This window comes from Sinocyclocheilus rhinocerous, unplaced genomic scaffold (assembly GCF_001515625.1).
Source record: "Sinocyclocheilus rhinocerous isolate Xijiao unplaced genomic scaffold, SAMN03320098_v1.1 scaffold1111, whole genome shotgun sequence".
NCBI classification, from domain to species: domain Eukaryota; kingdom Metazoa; phylum Chordata; class Actinopteri; order Cypriniformes; family Cyprinidae; genus Sinocyclocheilus; species Sinocyclocheilus rhinocerous.
The window spans coordinates 108993-127779 of NW_015655406.1; the positions used below are offsets into that span (position 1 = coordinate 108993).

The 18787-nt window shown below is 34.0% G+C and overlaps 1 protein-coding gene across 1 annotated transcript in view; it reads right to left on the minus strand.

Moving 5' to 3' along the window:
- Window positions 1-5608: 5608 nt before the first annotated feature.
- Window positions 5609-18787, minus strand: part of LOC107718226 (testis-expressed sequence 264 protein-like) — a 44241-nt gene continuing 31062 nt past the window's right edge. The window contains exons 4-5 of the mRNA XM_016525221.1: window positions 12372-12540; window positions 5609-6008 (exon numbers count right to left, since the gene is read on the minus strand). Of these exons, the coding sequence (XP_016380707.1) occupies window positions 5716-6008; window positions 12372-12540 (462 nt within the window). The 3' untranslated portion in view covers window positions 5609-5715. The remainder of the gene's footprint in view (window positions 6009-12371; window positions 12541-18787) is intronic.

Here is an 18787-nt window from a genome sequence, read left to right on the forward strand (position 1 = left end):
ACTCAACGTTAATTATTTAAATATTTAAATTAAATATTTAAATTTTTATAGTACGATTTTGCCTACATTAATTACTTGCCTTTTTAGTAGTGATATAAAGACTGTGCAAAGACAAAATCTTTTATTATTAATAAAGCATTCGTCAGTTAACTGACAGATGAGATCTTATAAGTCTAGAATTTAGATTTAAAGAGATAAGCGGACCAAAAATGAAAATTCACTCGTTATTTTCAAACTCTAATGTCATGTCAGTTAATGATTTTATGTCTTCTGTGGTCTGTCATGCACGAAAAAGGACAAAATATAATAATATCACAGTACTGTGTACTGTGTTCTAGATCCGCCACAACTTTTTTTTTTTTTTAAACAACATGAGATGCAGAGAATTATAGCCTTATATTACCAACCTCTACAATCCAGCAGAATATCAAACACAGAAGCCTAATTACACATTTACATTTAAGCCAAAGCAAAGGAAATGCTGCCCACTTGCAGGATTTGATTCGCAGGGTTGATTCTAACCCAAACTCTTATGAAAGGGCTTTAAATGGTGAGGCCATTCATCTGTGCAAGACAGCATAAAAGAAGGTAGGCCTATAATTACAGAATGAAACTTAATGTACTAATGCCTCTGGGAGAAGTTCATATTGTAAGTATGCATCAGTAGTAGGCAGTGTTTAAGATCTAAGTTCCAGAGCAATGTGTTAAGACCCCTCAAGCGCTGTCCAAGTTCAGTTCTCAACCAATTAAAGGGGAATCAGGAGGGGGTTGGCCGCTGATGGAGAGACACACAGCGATGGGAGCACAAAGCAAAAGAAGGTAGGCCTATAATTACAGAATGAAACTTAATGTACTGATGCCTCTGGGAGAAGTTCATATTGTAAGTATGCATCAGTAGAAGGCAGTGTTTAAGATCTAAGTTCCAGAGCACTGTGTTAAGACCCCTCAAGCGCTGTCCAAGTTCAGTTCTCAACCAATTAAAGGGGAATCAGGAGGGGGTTGGCCGCTGATGGAGAGACACACAGCGATGGGAGCACAAAGCTTGCTTTGTCTTCCATACACACAAGTAATTTGGATGTTTTCAGAGGACTTTGGAGAGAAATGCACATGCACCACAGTGGTGATTAGAGCAGCAAACACTTGCAATAGATTATATAATAACCACCTCTAACACAAAGGGACCAATTTTGCCTTGAAAAAGAGGTCTGTTCAACATCATAATGGCAGAGAGATCCAGAGGAACGAGACAGATAGGATGAAGTTTTGGGGAGCGCAAGGACACGCAGATATGATTATCAGAAATTGCTCCAAACTTTTCCACCCAAATGGAAGTACAGTAGTATAACTTGTCAAAATTCTCAGATCATACCTGAAAGCTGTGGTCAGCCCTCTGGAAAAATTGTTTAGAGGTTTGTATGATGCAACAGCATGTAAATCTGTCTATTTCTATGCTAAATAACAACAGGCTTATGAATCGTTCATGCAAAAATAATGTCCATTTGTTATATTCGGAGGTAAAGTAACCGTGAAAGTGAGGTTTATAAATAGGTCAGCCATAATAATTGAACGTTCAGGCTGTGTTCTAAAGTGTTGCAGAAACGAATTGTTGATTCTGTGCAGGTCAAAGGCAAGAGGATCAGGGTACATTAACTAAGTCTAGATTTCAAAGCTTTGAAGGATATTTTGTGTAAACTAGATATTCTGACCACAAAGTTTACATATATTTCTGAAATTTATTTTGTGTTTATCTACAACCTTTTTTTTTAAAAGAGTCACTCACTTTAAAAAGAATCCGTAACATAGGGTACAATGTACTGTAATAATATGGAGGAATTATCTGTATTGATTTCTTACAGGTATTTTAACTGTATTTTGAATTTTGCACTGCATTGTGTTGTGTTTTAGGGTTAACAGAAATGTCCGTAAAATTATTTAAGAATGTCCTGGCAGAAAATTACCAGTACATTTTCCATTTTATGTAAAATTCTTTTTGTACATTTATTTTGTTTTTGAGTGAATATTGCAAAAATTATCCACAAATAATAATACACTTACAGTGGGTTTAGAAAAGAATCATAAATCAAAAATAAAATGAAAACTGTCTGTCTTCATTTCAGCAAAGTATGAAATTATTTTAAAGGGGGGTAATTCTTTTCTATACCCACTGTATAATACACTGACAGCCACCAAATACACAGGTGGTAATGAGAAAACCAGATGATGAATCAAAGCTCATTACAAGTACACTGTAAAAAAAAGTCCGTAAAATTTACGGTAAAAAACGGCAGCTGTGGTTGCCGGAAGTTTACCGTAAAAAATACAGTAGCAACGTTTTAGGTTTTACGGTTTTAACTTAAATTTACAGTTAAATACTGTAATTTCATTAACTGATATAATGTTAATATACAAACCTATTGAACAATAAACATTTATTTAACAACATTAGGTGTAACACACAACCCTAATATACAAAACTGATAAGAAAAAACTAAGAAGAAACCGTTATTTCAACAAAAAAACATCAAATTTGAATGTAATGCAGGGAATTCTGGGAATGTCAATTTACGGTTATTCCCTGTAAATTATACGGTCTTTTTCACTTCCAAAAATGGTATACTACCGTAAAATTAATGTCCAATACATGTAATGTCCAATACAGTTTTTCACCGTATATAGTAGGGGAATTTACCGTTAACCATTTAACAGGTTTTTACTGTAGCATTTTTACAATCTTTTACCGTTAAATTCACGGTAATTTTTTACAGTGATAGCTTTTCCACAAGCTGAGGAGGAAAATACTAATATATAAAGGGTGTAATAAACACAAAACACCATCATAGTAACACACACAATGCTAAAATAGTGTGATACACGTGACGTTAATTTAACAACATAAGATGTAACAAAACCCTAATGTACATAACTGAAAAAAACAAAACAATCAATTAACAGGTTTTAACTGTAGTATTTTTACAGTCTTTTACTGTTAAAACTACAAAAATAATTTTGTACAGTATACAGTCTCACCCTTTCTAATGGTCCTGGGTCAGCATAAGCTGCAATGTGGACCAGACTTGATGGTGCAAGTCAAACACTATCATCAACAAGACTGTGTGAAAGAAGAGGGAGTATTTGATACACTTGACCGTGTCTGTGTGCTTTTGAAACTTCTTTAGATGTCTCAAGAGGCAGTGTTGTGATGTTTTATTTTCAATTAGCGCCTATGGTATCTACAACAGTGTGGATTAAAATGACACTTTGAAGCCGACTGTGTACATGGACCCTCTGAAAAGTTCAATGTGCAGACACATCATAAATGCATCTCTTTGGAGATCAGACAGTTGTTTTGGTTTTACAGAAAACAAAGCAGTACCAGACATAATATAGAGAGGGATTTACAGTAGTTTGTGTCTGTCTGGAGGGTATTACAAAAACTAGACATCAAAGTTTTGAAGTTTATCGGAATTGGTTGATTTTTAGTGGTCAGTCACTACGAGACAAATAAACAACAAACTGTTAGATGTGTGGTGGTTGTTTAAACTCTAGACAAAAAAGACAGGTTAAGCTAATTAAATATTTTATTAATTTATAATATAATAAATATTAACTAATAAAAAAAGTTTAAACTAAAAATAAGTTGAACTAAAATCAAAATAAAAAAATATAAAGCTAAATTGAATTAGTGAAAAAATAAAACTAATAAACATGATAGAAGCACATTCAATTACTAAAATTAAAATGACTGAAAAAGTAAAAATGAGTAATAAAGTTAAAATAATTAAGCTAATTAATATGAATGAATACTATAATGGTATGTAAATAATATTAAAATAGCACTGGGAGTATGTGCAAGTATGCCATTATTACAGAAACAAAGGTATAGATTTAAGAAAGAAAGAAGAACCAGTCCTTTCTGTTAAAACTCTTTATTAAGTTGCTCAACAACTAGCAGAACAAATCACTAAAAATTCAAATCAGACATAGATATGAAATATTATGAACTTTATCTAAACTAACAATATATCATGTGTGTCCTGAAATATGTGTGAACTTGCACAACCTGGATCAAAATGGAAACATTTTCAAGGATGAACATTCAAGACATCAACAGAGGCCCACAGTTGGCTCTGTAATGTATTTCTTCAATAGAAATTTAAAAAAGTACAGTGAGTAACACCTCAACATTCAACACATAAAAATACCACTGTATTATTTAAGAAAATATACTACGCTGATCAAGTGTAAGTAGTAATATCAGAGGGAAATCCAGTAAGTATATGCAATACCATTTATATCATAAAATATGATCAGATAAATATATGGTCCAAACACCTTTAATTGTAAAAACACATAAAAACGTGCTGGAAATGTGCTGCAATCATCTCCCTCCTATCTGTCAGTTTCTGGTGCAAATAAAGATTTGCTTTTGTCTATGAACATATGACATTGATGAATGAATATTCAAGTCACATAACTCCCAGTTTTGGGAGTTACTTTGGGCGTAAATGAGCAATTACTGAAGGATGAAGACAATGTGTGGATAGAGAATAACAAATTAGACTCAAATAATTGAAAGCTGAACATTATATAAATTTACATGAATAATCTCTAACATCAATGTCAGTTTAACTTCAGTCATTAGGAACTTACGATCAATAAACAAATAACAGTTTCACTAATGAAATGCTAATGAGGGAGCACGAAATACAATTATGAAGATGTTTTCAAGAAATTCAGGTTACCTGGTTCAGTTTTTTTTTTATGTCTACAGACACAATTCTGTACCTGCTGATTCCCTTTGGAATAGAAAACTTTCATTCTTATTTATCAATAGAAGCACCTCTTTTACCATGTTTTTCACACAAATCCACCATAACACTTAAAGGGGTAGTTCAACCCAAAATTTTAATTCTGTCATTATTTCTTCACCCTCGTTGTTTTTTTTTTGTAGATGACAAAATTAGGAATTTTCAACCACTGTTCAAAGTTGTCAAGACATAAAAAGGAAAAAAAAAATCACTGCAAAAGTGGTTCATATGACATGTGCACTATATTCCAAGTCTTTTGAAGCCACACCATAGTTTTATGTGAGAAACAGACCAAAATAAAGTGGTTATACATTGATAATCAACATAATTTACTCAAATCTGATCCTTCTTTTTTTCATATTTACTCAAATCTGAAATTGCATAGCTTTTACTAAAACAACATTTATTGTCATGTATGTAGTAACCGAACATTTGTGGATTTTGGTAGAACGTAACATGAACTTTTGAAGAGGGCAAGATTTTGGTATATTCCTCACACAAACGTATCACATGGCTTCAGAAGACTTGGAATCAGTGTTGTTATAATTAACTAAAACTATTAAAAATCATTAATTGAAATAAAGCTGAAATAAAACACAGATGGTAAACAAAATAAATAAATAGAAATAAAAAAACTGACAAAATCACATCAAATTACTAAAATGAAAATGAACACTGAAAGTATAAAAATAAAAGCTAATTTAAAATATTAATTTATACTATGATAGTATAAGTAACACTAAAATAAAACGTATCGGAATAGAGCAAACAAGTCATATGGACCACGTTTATGGTGCTTTTTGGAGTATGTAAGCTATTCGGTTATTTGCACAACAAAAACAATGACAGAATTTCCTTTTTTTTTGGTGAACCATCCCTTTAAAACCATCTAAAAAATTCCGCTCTCTCACTCTTCCTCGACCATCATCTCTCTGTCTTGGCCCTGCAGGTTGTTTTTGCCGCTTCCTGTGATTGGTGGAGGGGTGTGGTCACACCTGTCCGTCCTCTCTGAGTCGAGATCCAGCTCCTCGAAGGAAGAAACGCTGGAGGTGTTGTTTCTCTCCACATGGTCAAAGTCCCAGTGTTGATCTCCGTCTCCGTGTGAGTGCGTCCGCGTGGTGGATGGGGCAGGTGAGGTGTCCCGGCTTTCCGAGGGGGGCAGGCGGCTCATGGAACTGCGCTCGCTGTGGGAGTCAGCACCTGTGTGTCACACACCCACACAAACACAAGAGGTGATTCATTTCGCCATAGTGTCACAGCGAGCAAGCAGCACCTCCGCTAATGAAAGCGTCTCCTGTATGGCTAGCATACAAAAACTATAAAATATTTCTGGAACTCCTGCCCTCCTCGTCTCTTAACATCTTCTCATTTTAGAGTAAAAAAGAGACACTCGTTCCCTTCTGTTTAAGCAGCTATTCCAGGTTGTTTCTGCTGTGGTGCTACTTGCTAATTAGCAGTTGTGCGTGTGTTCATGGAAGGGAGATGATGAGTGTTTGGAGAACCGCATGTGTTGGAATTGGAGTGTGTGAACACAACCTTTGCAGATAACTAGATTTCTGCTCGCCTGTTTAAAACTCACTGCCATCATGCTAAGATACTGGCATTCAGTTGCTATGGGTCTTAGTAGTTTTTAGCACACATTATTAGTGGTTGCCCATTTCTCGCGTCCCTCCTTCAATGCACATCTACGCGATTTTTCACCTGTATTATCATCTACTAGGAGAAAACGGTCTGATTGCAAAAAAAGTAATAGTACATGTTCTTCTCAATAAGTCTTATGTGGTAAATCTTTTGACTCCTTTGACCACCTAGCAACCATTCAAAACACCCTAGCAACTGGATAGCAACATGCAGAAAACATCTTAGGAACTGCATAGCAGCATGGTGGCCTCACTTAATATTTTCTTTATTAACATATAATCTAGTTTTTAATTCTTTTTTCATGTATGAAAAAGTAATTTTAAACCAATAATTTAATAATTATTGTGGTCATAACCAATAAATGGCTGATTTTAAAACTATACTATTTTGTCTAAATAAATAAAAAAATAAAATCTAAAAACAATAATTTTGAAATGCTACACCAGTGTTGCTATTGTTAACTAAACATAAAAGCACTAAAATAATTGTCATTAATTAAAATAAAGTTGTAATAATATAAATTATAAATATTACTTAAAAACTTAATTGAAAGTTAGATATCTTGCCTTGGCAACTGGCTGAAATAAAATACATAAACAGAAATTTATATATATATAAAAAAAAACTAATAAAAATGACTAATAAATAAAAAAAACTAATAAAAAGCACATAAAATTACTAAAACAAACTAAAATTATAATATTAACTTGAAATATAAAATTAAAGGCTAATTCAAAATAATAATAAATACAATAATAGTATTGAAATAATTCTAAAGATTTTCTTCAGAAATGTAAAATATAGTTTTTCATTCTTATTTCTGCATTTAAAAAATGCTTTGAAATGTACTAAGTGCACAATAATTATACCGATAATCGGATAATTATAATGATCATTGTGGTCGATGACCAAATGATATTAATCTGATATTAAAATTCTATACTATTTTGTCTAAATAAAAACATAATAATAATTTTAAATGCTACACACAAATTAGCCATTACATTATAAAGTATGAAAAATTAATATTCTGAGATTTACTAAATATTATATTTAACAGTGCTATTTATTTGTGTGTTTTTTAAATTTTTTATATCAAGTGAGGGTTAGATGACAGCAAAGGTAATCTAAATGTAAAACAGTGGAAATGATCAAATGATACATTAAAAAGAATCGGAAATATCAGCCAAATAATTGATATGGTATCGATACAGGTACCATATCTAAACTATGAAACATAATAGTTCCTATTAAAACATAATCTTCTGTATCCCTGTAGGATACACAGGAGTTTTAGACACACACACACACACACAGAGTAAGTGACAGTATGAGAGAAGACAGACAGACTAACAGATTGAGAGAGGTGCCACACAGCCTGAGCTTCACTGAGCGGTGTGTGTTTGTGTGTGTGCTCATGCTGCTAGTGAAGGAGTCCCTGCATGCTCACACTCAGCGTGTCAGAGTGACAAACGTGTCAGGACCGCTCAGGATCTCAGCTTTTTTTCTGCTTATGTCAGTGCTTCTAAGATGAAGGGATGTTTTGTGTGTCTATTAGATGACTGTTCACTTAGTGTTTATCTGCCCCCTGCTCTTCCTGTCAATGTTTTTTTTTTTTTTAAGTAGGGACGGACAGACTAGATAAAGGGAGGATAGTGAGGGTTGACAGGGATGTGTGTGAAAGTGAGAGGAATAAAGATGAAGAGACTGATAGTGTCGGAGAGAGAGAACAAAGTGTCCTTCATATGCCATCAGCATGCAGATGTTGAATGCTTAAAACGGTAACATTTTATAAATTTTGCTTCAAAACTCACAAACTACTACAAATGTGAGTCAGTAGTAATAGTAACACTTATTAACACAATATTTGCATTTAGAAAGACTCGATGAAGAATAGACTCAAAGACTGAATTTGGCTCATCTTTTTAATTGTTTACCACCCGCTTTCTGCAGGAAATAGCATATTTGCAGCATGCAAATAGTGCTGAGTTTTGTGAATATGCACTCTATAATGAGCCTAATTTACATAGAAAGGACAGATGTTTACACTAAAAAATGCATATTAAATGTAGCGCTATTTCTATGAATTTAATGCCTAGTTAAACTGGAATGCAAGTGTTTTCTGAATTTGCTGAATTAAAACAAAAATTTAATTAATGTACTGTATCTCAAACAAGGTTGTAAGAATATTACACTTTAATATTAAAGTAATATATAAAAATGCTACTATTTTTTTAAATTAAAAATAGCTTAAAATTGTTTTCACCTTTTTCATTTTTGTAACAGTGAGGAATAATATGCATTTAAAGCACACATTACAATTAAAGCATACATACAATGTATACTTATATAGTATATTTATAAAAGAATCATTAAAGATTTTAAATATGTTTGATTCTTTTTATTAAAATATATTTATTAACTTCTAAGTCAAGAAGAGTTTTTAGTTGATTACTGTAATGGAATAATGCTGATTACTTCATTAAACACATATTAAAGATTCAATATTATATTTCAATTTAGCCATATACCGGTAATATGTAATTTTTTAACTAGTGATACAGTTAACCTGACCTCACAAAATCTGCTCCCAGAGAGCTAAAACTCTGTCAGAAAATAGGTAGTCATTTGGATTCAGGGGCATCCAAACTGAAAAGAAGTAAAGATCTGGACAATTGCAAAAATGAAAAATGAAATGGAAAAAAAAAAAATCTAATTTGTCTCAAAATTGTTTTTGTTGTTAATTTCTCACAAAGTAAAGCAATCACATGTCTTTCTCTCAAACAAAGAGAGAACCTTAGTGAGTGTATACTTAAGTGCAATCACTCCTTTGTGATTTTGAAATTTAAGGTGTTACAATTGCCCTTGGGTTCCCATATGTGACGACCGGCCTTGCCATTTAAAGCACATTTCAGTGCAATATGCCCCTTTGACAAAACTCATTTTGAAGCTGTTTCGTGAACAGCATCATTCACCAGGGAACAGATGTTGAATGCTTAAATCTGAGCAGCGAGGTCAGCTTCACGCCACTTCAGCAAAACACAGCGATTCCTTCGGCATGACAACTAAAACATCACTTGACAACATCACTTGCGGTATCTGCTTAAATGCGCCGCTGACACAGCGCTGAAACATAACACTAAGTTATTTTTTTTAATTATTGCATTTGAACTCAATCTTCAAAAAGAGATGATACTGCACATTAATAATTAAATGGTCAGTCATTTCTGACTTTACAGCTTCAGTGAAACATCCCTGGCAATTTCAAAACACAGCGCAGACATCTGCTCAGAGACAATCAGAAGTACTTCACAATCAAGACTAGAAAATCTTTTTTTTTTTCTGTTCACATCTGTTCTCTACACTTTGTGTCACTACAGGCACACAGCTGGCAGATTTCACAAAAAAAAGTGTCATTTCTCGGTATACTGTTATGTACACTAATAAATCATAAGCACATGTTTATTTTGGTACCAGAAAGACAGACCGAGAGAACTGACAGAAATAAAAGTGGAGAAAAAAAAAAAAAAAAAATTTAAATGGAAAAAATTTAAATAAAACATCAAAATACAGATAAACAAGATTTCTCTAGATCCAAATAAAGAACACATTATCTAAAGTGTTATAACCAAAATGTCATAACCAATCAAGTTTGATCGACTGTCACTCACAACTGTAGTTCTTTGCAAAAACAACATGGAAAATCTAATTAAATCAGAGTTTCTACTTTGACTACTTTTTTTAATATTGCCATACATTCTGAAATGGTTATCAGTAATGGGCGAGTGACAATTATTAACAGCCTTCCTGTTGTTTAAACAGTAGAACATGGTGCTAGCAACCCTAAAGTCATTGGTTTGATTGCTAGGAAATGCATGAACTGAAAACGTGTAGATTAAATGCAAAATAAATTGCTTTGGATAGTGTCTGCCAAATGCATAAATGGAAATGTTTTAATAATTGTTATATACTGTTTTTTGTCCAAACAACATTGGACCCCATTCACTTTCATTGTATGAGCCAAATAAATAAATAAATGATTGATGACAAATTAATTTTCATTTTTGGGTGAACTATCCCTTTAACTTGCCTAAAATATGTAGAAACCTTAAATAAGATAGTACTTTATTCCTTAAATACTTTAGAAATATATAATAAGTTTATATATAATAAGCCAATACTGAAAACACACATATTAATATTTTACTTATGTTGATAAATACATTTCTAGTGCATTTCAAACATGTTTTCTGATTCACACGAATCAAATTTCATGTTTCTAAAGTTACAAACCAACTAGCAACTAACTTTGCTTCTTAGCAAGTGCTAATTTTGAGGGTCTGCGTGTCCCGCTAGAGGATCAAACGCGCGCTTGAATGATGAGAGGACAGTAGGAAGAAGACATGCTGAATAACATATTGAATTTAGCAGCACATTTGGACCCAAATTTGTCCTTTAATCTTCCATCTTCTCTGCTTTAATCTTCTCCTCTATCATATATTATAGTCATTACAATGTATTTGTTTCAGAGTAACAGGTGGAACTGGCATCACTAGGACTCACACACACACCGTCCAGGACAGCTGGTGTGGACAACACACCCCTCAGGTCACAAACAGCTCACTCGTGTTTCATATTTGCTCGGCGGTACCTCTGGGCTTTGGTCTGACCAGGGCAATACGCCATGGATACACACAGATTGTTTCTCATTATCACTAGAGCAGGTGTAGGTGATCGCACAGTTCAGCCAATATGACACATCCACGTCATAAGGTGATGGTTAATGCCTATTAAAACACTGTGGTGTAGGGCTGCACGATAAATCGAAATGGAATCGAGATCACAATTCGACAGAAGCTGCGATTGTCATGCGTATCTTTCAGTGAAGCACGGTTCTGTGATCAGCAGTAAATCTCCATCCAAAGGCCAGAAGGCGCTCTTGCGCTGAAACTCCAAATACGCCTCGCAGAAGAAACCCAGAAAATGCCTATCGCTGCAGCTGAATAAACAGAAGATTCAGCTGCTTTCATTGATTCAACGTGACTAATAAACACACGACTACGGCAATATATGGTTTATCTGAGTTATTACTATTGTAATTTTCATTAAAATAAAGTATGTTTATAATGCAATGCCTTTATCACTGCTTAAATACTATGAAATATGTTGCGTGCCTTATTCTGTGTAAGAAGCCACATCATCTCACAGAAGGATTTATTTCAAACACTCGACTGACGTTATGAAGTGAGTTTGGAGTAAAAATATGTTATTAAATGTGGTATTTTCACATGCTTTCAGATGGAGCAGCATTTACTTCACAGAGCCGTAGTTCACTGAGAAGCTATGCAAACAGCTGTCATTATCGCGAACGATTTCTTCGATTTCAGAATCGCGCAATAAAATCGTCTGCGATTTTTTTGCGTAACTTGTCAGTGAACTACGGCTATGTGTAGTAAATGCTGCTCCATCTGAAAGCACGTGATGATGATTTACTGCTGATTACAGAACCGGCATTACTATCAAAATGCGCATGACAATCGCATTCGATTAATCGTGCAGCCCTACTGTGGTGCTTAATTTCAACCACTGAAACACACTCGTCGCATTAAATGCAAACTTGTTAAATTGACGATAGGCTACTATAGTGCTCAAACAGTTGGAGAGTACTTGGGTGGTTATCTTGGCTGGGAATCGAAACGTTCATACTAATGTCACTGAAAAACCAAACAAACTTTGTTTAATAGTTTATGTACATCAATTAGACAATCTCTTCTTGTCAAAATGGGTGGTTCGTAGCTAAAATAAGACTTAGTGTGCAGATAATCAAAAGAAAGCCTTGGTTAAACTTTTATTCCTTTAATAAGTGTGCTGTGAGTGATTTTAGATAAGAAAGCATCTGTGAATTGAATAATTACAGTTTACCTGTGATGTCTGTCCTCCCGTCCTCTTCAGGCTCTTTTCCCAATAACCATCTTTGGGCCTCTCTAACTTCGGGAACATAGAAATCATCCTGCCGAGCCAGCGGACCCATATAGTGGATCATTCCCCCTCGGTAGATCTCTAGAAATGGATGTGCGCACAACTTCCTTTCCTAAGAGACAGATAAACAAAAGAATAAAAGGAAAAACAACATTATAGTTTGAACTTCTTAGTCCAACCCCTTCATTTAACAAAAACTCAAAAAGAGAATGATCTAAGCACTTTTCCAGGCTGAAATTTACAAACGTAAAAATAATTTAATACTTTTATTCAGCAAGGATGCGTTAAATTGGTCAAAAGTGAAAGTAAAGACCTTTATAATGTTATAAAAAAATCTATTATAAAAAAAAAAACTGTTATTTTGAAGTTTCTATTAAATCAAAGAATCTTGAAAAAAAATCAAGGTCTCCACAAAAATATTAAGCAGCACAACTGTTTTCAACTTTGATAATAAAATGTTTCTTGAGCAGCAAATCAGCATATTAGAATGATGTCTGAAGGATCATGTGACACTGAAGACTGAAGTAATGATGCTGAAAATTCAGCTTTGCATCACAGGAATAAATTACATTTTAAAATAGTAAACAATCCTTTTACTGTTTTTTAAAAAATCAAATAAATGCAACCTTGGTGCATATAAGACACAGATATATATATATATATATATATTAAATATTTTATTATTACAAATTAAATAATTTGTCTCATATTTCATACAGCCTCTCTTTCATTTCACATAATACAATAATTTCCACTCTAATATTTCATGTGCATTTATATATTTATTTCCGTTCATGCTGGGATTTATTCTGTGATAATTGCTGGCTAGTTGCATATTTTTACTGTACATTATCGCTTACATAAGGGCATTTTGCTCTTACTGTCATCTCAGACCTATGGAAATTGTCTTACCTAAAAATTATAAACTTCCCTAAAGGATAAACATTTGGAAATGCTTGTATTTAAGCATAAAACATACTTGGGGCCCTCAAGGCGATGGGTTAACAGAACATTTAATGTTGCTACATTTCCTCTGGAAGGTCTTACTTTAGGACAGAGAAAGATAGATGAGAAGAGAGGGAGAGCAAATAAAAGGGAAAGTTGAAAAACTAAGAGCACGTTTTCCTAGAGACACTAAGATTAGAGAGCTGTGTCCACCCACTGACAGTTCCTCTTCCTCCTTCCTCTCCTCAGTTTTCTCTCCTGTTACTCACTGATTTTAACACTGAGGCCTGAACCATTGTAATGCCCTCTCTATCTCTTACACATTATTCTGAACACACACTTCTTATCAAAGCTTGCTTCATTTCAACCGATTTTACAGAGCCCCCAACAGAGTCGTTAAACCTCCTATTGAGACAAATCATGTCATGTGATCTTTTCATTAAAATCTTATGAAGGATAAACATTTGGAAATGCTTGTATTTAAGCATAAAACATACTTGGGGCCCTCAAGGCGATGGGTTAACAGAACATTTAATGTTGCTACATTTCCTCTGGAAGAAGGAAACTACTGACTACAGAGAAAGATAGATGAGAAGAGAGGGAGAGCAAATAAAAGGGAAAGTTGAAAAACTAAGAGCACGTTTTCCTAGAGACACTAAGATTAGAGAGCTGTGTCCACCCACTGACACTTCCTCTTCCTCCTTCCTCTCCTCAGTTTTCTCTCCTGTTACTCACTGATTTTAACACTGAGGCCTGAACCATTGTAATGCCCTCTCTATCTCTTACACATTATTCTGAACACACACTTCTTATCAAAGCTTGCTTCATTTCAACCGATTTTACAGAGCCCCCAACAGAGTCGTTAAACCTCCTATTGAGACAAATCATGTCATGTGATCTTTTCATTAAAATCTTATGAGTGCTAAATCACACTAATTGAAACAGCCATTTTTAAAACAAGAATATACAAAAAATAAAAAGAGGCTCTGTTTGGGATGCTCAGGATGAGTATGTTTCTTGTTTTCTGTGGAAGTGTAAATGTGTTAAAGACATCCAAAATGCATAATTTTGATAATTATATTATTTTCAAACACCTGAAAGGCCCATTGCTGCATCCAGACTGCAGACTATGTTTCGCTTTTACTTCAGGCAGGGTGTAGTTAACAGTAGTCAAATGTTACATCAATATTCATTAAGTTGATGAATATTTTAAAGTGAAGTGTTGAATATGCAAATCAGAAACGGTCTCATGTAAGCGACTGAAGCGCAAGAAAACAAGATGAACAATCAGCAGGTTGGACTGAAATTATATTTAAATAAATTAGTTTATTAAAATCACATCAGTACAAGCCAGACAACTGCCCCCTCCCCCCAAAAAGAGACCCCCCCCCGATGTTTAGTTGTCTCCATGTACTCAAACAGTCTGGGACATTAGGGACGTCTCTGTTCTTCAGCTTTTACTGAATATCTCTTCCACCATCCGTTTCTCATAGACAAAGGCTTTCAACATCTGTATGACTCAGTCAGGCTGTTAAATCTAATCTAATTCTGATTGATTTTGGGCTATATTATGACCAGAATCCAACTCTTTCAATTTTGGATATATCAAAAAAACTTATTCTTACCTGATTGACTCTTCATAGCCTTGCCTTTAGCATTAGCATATATTCTGCTCCTACACTCTTAAAAATATAGGTTCTTTATTGGTATTGACATGAAGAACCTTTAACATCCATGGAACCTTTACACTGCGCAAAAGTTTCTTTATATTGAAACAAGGTTCTTTATATAATTAAAGGCAGTGGCTATTTGCTCTAAGTGCAAAGAGCGGTAGATTCTATTTACACTATGTAAAATAGTATGTAAAATTCTTTGCAGTAAGTGTAAATAGTAGATGCTATTTATACTTAGTGCAAATAGTGACAGATATCTGCACCTCAGTATTGTACATTATAAAACAGTATGTAATAATAATGTATTGAGTGTAATGGATCATTTTTATTAAAATTATTAAATGGTTGATGCCTTATTGGGACAATAAAGCCCTCCACACCTACCCTAATCCTACCACTATACCCCATAAACACTTTATTATAAAAAAAAAATACTGAGGCACTTTATTTCCACTTTTCGAATATTTCCTTAATTTTTATTGAAAATAAATGCATTTCCGATTTGATATGTGATGGGAAAAGGGAGAAGAACGAGCTTGGCAAAAGGCATATTCGAACTCGGGTCGATTGCGTCAAAAGTTACCGCTACGCGCCTTACAACCTACGCACTCACAAACAAATTCAAAGTCTGAAAAAAGAAAAGGCCTGATCTGAAACCTTGATCTACCCGCCACATCCCTATTCTACTTCTGACAGATGATTGACGTGCGCTGCCACGAACAAAGCTGGAGGACTGGGGCCGTAAACAGGGAAAGGAGACAGAAGGAAGCTGGGGAATTACGTAACACTATTAATATTCCAATATCATAAACAATGTATCCATGCCATACTGTTTGAGATCCGGTCCCTCAAGACCTGAAAAAGGAAAATGCACAAATGAGCAAATTTAAACAATGTCTGTTGATTCATTGATTCCTACTCTTAGGTCACAAAATTGAGCTGATTGTTTGTGCAAGTAAAAGGAAAAACTTAGCTAATTTATCATTATTTGAAGTTGTGGCTTTTTTTCTGTCTAGTACAACTTAAAATGCTGATGCATAATTCATTAGTGTATTGTCCTGTTCTCTCTGGCGGGATTTTGTAATTGGTTCATAGCTGAACTATTGATTCTAGATAATTAACCAGCTCACAGTCCCATGTGGCACTCTGCAATAAAAAAATAAAGCTGAAGGGCAAGAAGATTCATATTCACCATCATCATCATCAGGTCAATAGTCTCTCATGCCATTCCTTTGCTTTAAATAATCAGCCATTGTTCCTATATTTTACCTACAAATGCGGCCCTAAGTTACCATTTTGTAGAAGCCTAGGTTTGTATTTATCTCCAAAGGCATTTCTAAAACTCCTCAACAAGGAGTTTAACCAAAGCAATCAACCTAAATAAAAACTGTGAAAAAAGGTTCAAGATTGTGTACTTATGAGGGAATGAAAGAGCTACTGATGACATAAAGCAAGTATTTGTAATGCTTTTATAAAAATGTAAACTATCTATTACATATAGATATTAATAGATAGCATTAAAATCTATTTGAATACTAAAAAAAAAAATCTATAACACTATGGAGAACTTGAATATAGCACTTTTACTTTTGGAATCCCACTGTTAAGCTCTAGTGCCGGCAACTCTTCACTGTAGTACAAAGCAAATGTGATTTAAAAAAATAGTTCACTCCAAAAATGAAAATTCAGTCATTAATCACCTCATTCCAAACTTTCTTTCTTCTGTAGAACACAGAAGGTAAATTTTTGAAGAATATTAATATTTGAAGAAGTTACTCTTTTCACTATAGTTAAAGTGAATGAGGACTGAGTCTGTCAAGCTCCAAAATGACACAAAAAAAGGCATAAAAGAGTCATAAAATATTCACAAATGTAATCCATATTAACTATCAAGTAATTTAAACTCATTTCCAATTGATTTTGGCCATTAGCTGGTGGTACATCTGTACATGGCTTAAAAACAACTGCGCTGAATGGCATCTCAAGGTGAGACATGGGATATTTGTGTATAAAATGTATAAAACCAAATTAATGACGCTGGAGAAGGTAGAAATATATAGAAGCAAAAAAGGCTCCATCGCAAACTTCAAGAAGAAAAGAAAACAGATGGGGAGGAAAAGAAGAGGGATGGCTGGGTAAGCCAGAGACGAAGATGAAAAGCTGTCAAAGTTTCTCATCCAAATTCAAGAGGAAAGGTTCTATCTCGCAGTGCTGTTCTTCTCTGTATATCCTTTTAATTAACGTTCCCTCATATAGGTTCAGCCTCGCTAGACTTGCGGGAGATGGAGAGAGAGAAAAGCAGGGCATGGAAATGTCTTCCGCTTTTCTTCTTCTCAACAATAGCAGAGGGTATGATAAGCATGGATTGCCTTTCTACTTTCTACTCGGTGATGCTCCAAGATTAGATTCCAAGCTTTTCTTCGTTCAAAGAATCACAGAAATAACGATCCGGATGGAGTAAGGGAGATAGTCCAATACAAAATGTGTCAAGCGTGATATTAATAAGATATTTAACATTTATGAGGCCGATGGCGGTTTAAGAAAACAGCCTTTAAGAAATAAAAATATTAAATGAGATCTTGTCTATTGCTTCTCATAGAAAGCAAAGAGATTTATTGGAGATTAAACTGATTAAATCCTGTTGTGACTTTTTGAGAAACAGAACCCAGTAAACTCACACATATCAGTGTCTCAAATTGTGCTCTGATTTGCCAGGTTATCAACATCTGCAAACTAAATTCAAAGATCACAATAAAAACCCAAACATTTCTCATCAAATACTTCCATTAATTTAATTAATACCTTAATAATAATTTAATAATTTATTTGAATATATTTTAAAATATAATTTATTTAGTTGCTGGCAAAGCTGAGTTTTCAGCATCATTACTTCAGTGTCACACGATCCTTCAGAAATCATTCTAATATGCTGATTTGTTGCTCAAGAAACATTTCTTATTATTATCAATTTTGAAAACAGTTGTGCTGCTTAATAATTTTGTGGAAACCGTGATAACTTTTCTGGTCAAAAGAACAGTATTTATTTTAAATAAAAATCTTATGTAGCATTATAAATGTCTTTACTGCTACTTTTGATCAACTGAATGCATCTTTGCTGAATACATTTCTTTAAAAAAAAACATCTTACTGACCCCATACTTTTGAACGCTAGTGTAAATGAGTCTCTTGAGCTATAAAAGAGGAACCTCTGACCAGTAATTTTTTTTTCTCTTGTAGAACTTAATGGTGCAACCAGATCCACACTTTGACCCTGCAGCAAGAAAAATGACTATTAACTAAATAACAAAATGCCATATTGCTTCTTCAAGGCTAAAGGATCTTTTATAGTGACAGACCACTACCATAAAATATCCCCAATATCTTTAGTGTCTGCAGGGATGGCACATCTCATGAGAGAAAGATAAGATGCAGAGAGAGACTCCACGCTATTTACGAAAAAGACATGAGTGACAAGGAGAAAAGGCCCCTGCGGTGACTGCTGGAGAAGCCCATCAAATATTTGGCTTGGTGATTGAGTAGCTTTAAGATTGTCTGGGACATCCCTCCATTGCCATTCAAACCGGCTCTGCATTTAGAAAATTGTTGTTTTTCTACTGCAAAAGAAACAGTGAGAGTGTCTTCAGGGTATAAACACTTATTGAAATTGCTGTGATGCAATATTATATATATTATTATAATAACATGATAATAATTTTTTTTTTTTACTTGTTCCATAATGTT